Source organism: Octopus bimaculoides, chromosome 15 (assembly GCF_001194135.2).
Source record: "Octopus bimaculoides isolate UCB-OBI-ISO-001 chromosome 15, ASM119413v2, whole genome shotgun sequence".
In the NCBI taxonomy this organism is placed as follows: domain Eukaryota; kingdom Metazoa; phylum Mollusca; class Cephalopoda; order Octopoda; family Octopodidae; genus Octopus; species Octopus bimaculoides.
In genome coordinates, this window is record NC_068995.1 from 44,766,807 (window position 1) to 44,768,174 (window position 1,368).

General features: G+C 43.1%; 1 protein-coding gene across 1 annotated transcript in view; it reads left to right on the forward strand.

Annotated features, from left to right (window-relative positions):
• Positions 1-6: 6 nt before the first annotated feature.
• The window catches only part of LOC106878489 (zinc finger protein 608), a 128,280-nt gene continuing 126,918 nt past the window's right edge, over positions 7-1,368 (forward strand). Inside the window, exon 1 of the mRNA XM_014927714.2 lies at positions 7-909. Within this exon, the coding sequence (XP_014783200.2) occupies positions 286-909 (624 nt within the window). The 5' untranslated portion in view covers positions 7-285. The remainder of the gene's footprint in view (positions 910-1,368) is intronic.

Here is a 1,368-nt window from a genome sequence, read left to right on the forward strand (position 1 = left end):
GGTGGTGGCAGTGGCAGTAGTGGTGGTGGTGGAGGAGGTGGTGCGACTTCGTCTGGCGGAGGCGGTGGTGCGACGGGAGGATCATCTTCCGTGGGTCCCGCGTCATCAGTTAGTGACGCTGGTGTGCCGGGCGGCTCCGGAGGGGCCGGCGGTGGTGGCAGCAATGCTGTTGCCGCTACTACTAGCGGAGCGGCATCGGGGCCGGTTTGTAGTGCCTCTTGTAGCAGCGTGGTGGTGGCCAGTAGCGGTGGAGGCACCAATGGTGTTCTGCTGCTCGCTGACAAGATGAAACCGTCTCCTAGTGGTGACAGCAGCAACAGCAACAACAATAACAGTAACAGTAGTAAACAGGAGAAGTCACCCAAAATGAAAGGGTCCCACAAGAAGGAGAAGATGAAAGACAAGACCAAGTCCAGTGCTTTAGGCACATCATCTACATCATCATCATCATCATCGTCATCATCGACATCATCGTCATCATCATCATCAACTAGTTCTAGTTCAGCTACAACTAATTCCACATCCACAGCATCATCATCATCATCATTGTCATCAGCATCATCCATTTCTTGTCTACCGCCGCCACCACCACCACCACCTTCATCCTCGTCGTTGTCGTTGTCATCTTCTTCGTCAACACCTTGTTCGTCGTCATCATCTACTTCCTGTCCTGCTCCGTCTTCCGGTGCTGACTGTTGCGTTTCCAATGGAAACAATAACCCGTCGTCATCAGCTGCTGTTATCAGCAATGGGTTGGATACATCTACCATTTATAATCCAGTGTTGGAACCACGAGGGGGAGATGTGCCCCATCTTAAAAAGGAAAATCCTACACCAGATCCGTATGAATTTAATGCCAAAGTTGAAGATGGATTTGGAATACCTATGAAGAAGATTAAAGTCGAAAAGGTAATTTAGTTATCCATTTACTAATTGTTCTTTAATATTATACTACAAACCCATACTTAAATATATATTATTTGAGTGGGGTGTTTGTGTGTGAGTGTGTTACTCAAGTGGCATCAGCTACTTGAATATAGTGGTTTTACTAGAAACAATGTTACATAGAGTTATACATGGTATTTCAAGTGCTCTTAGTAATATACTAACAGCCATTAGATAGCTAATTATGTTGTCAGATTTAAAATAGCATCTATTAATAGTGCGAGTGCTTTATTTTTTTTTAGTCTTTTGTTCCCTGTGATGTGTGTGTGTGTGTATAATATCTTCTTATACACTAATGTTAGCACATGCCTATGACAAAGAGAATAAGGCTCGAAAATGAAACACTGGAGACTTGTCATAAAAGCTTTTCTTTTTAGTTTTTGTTGTTATTGTTTATTATTATTATTATTATTATTATTATTA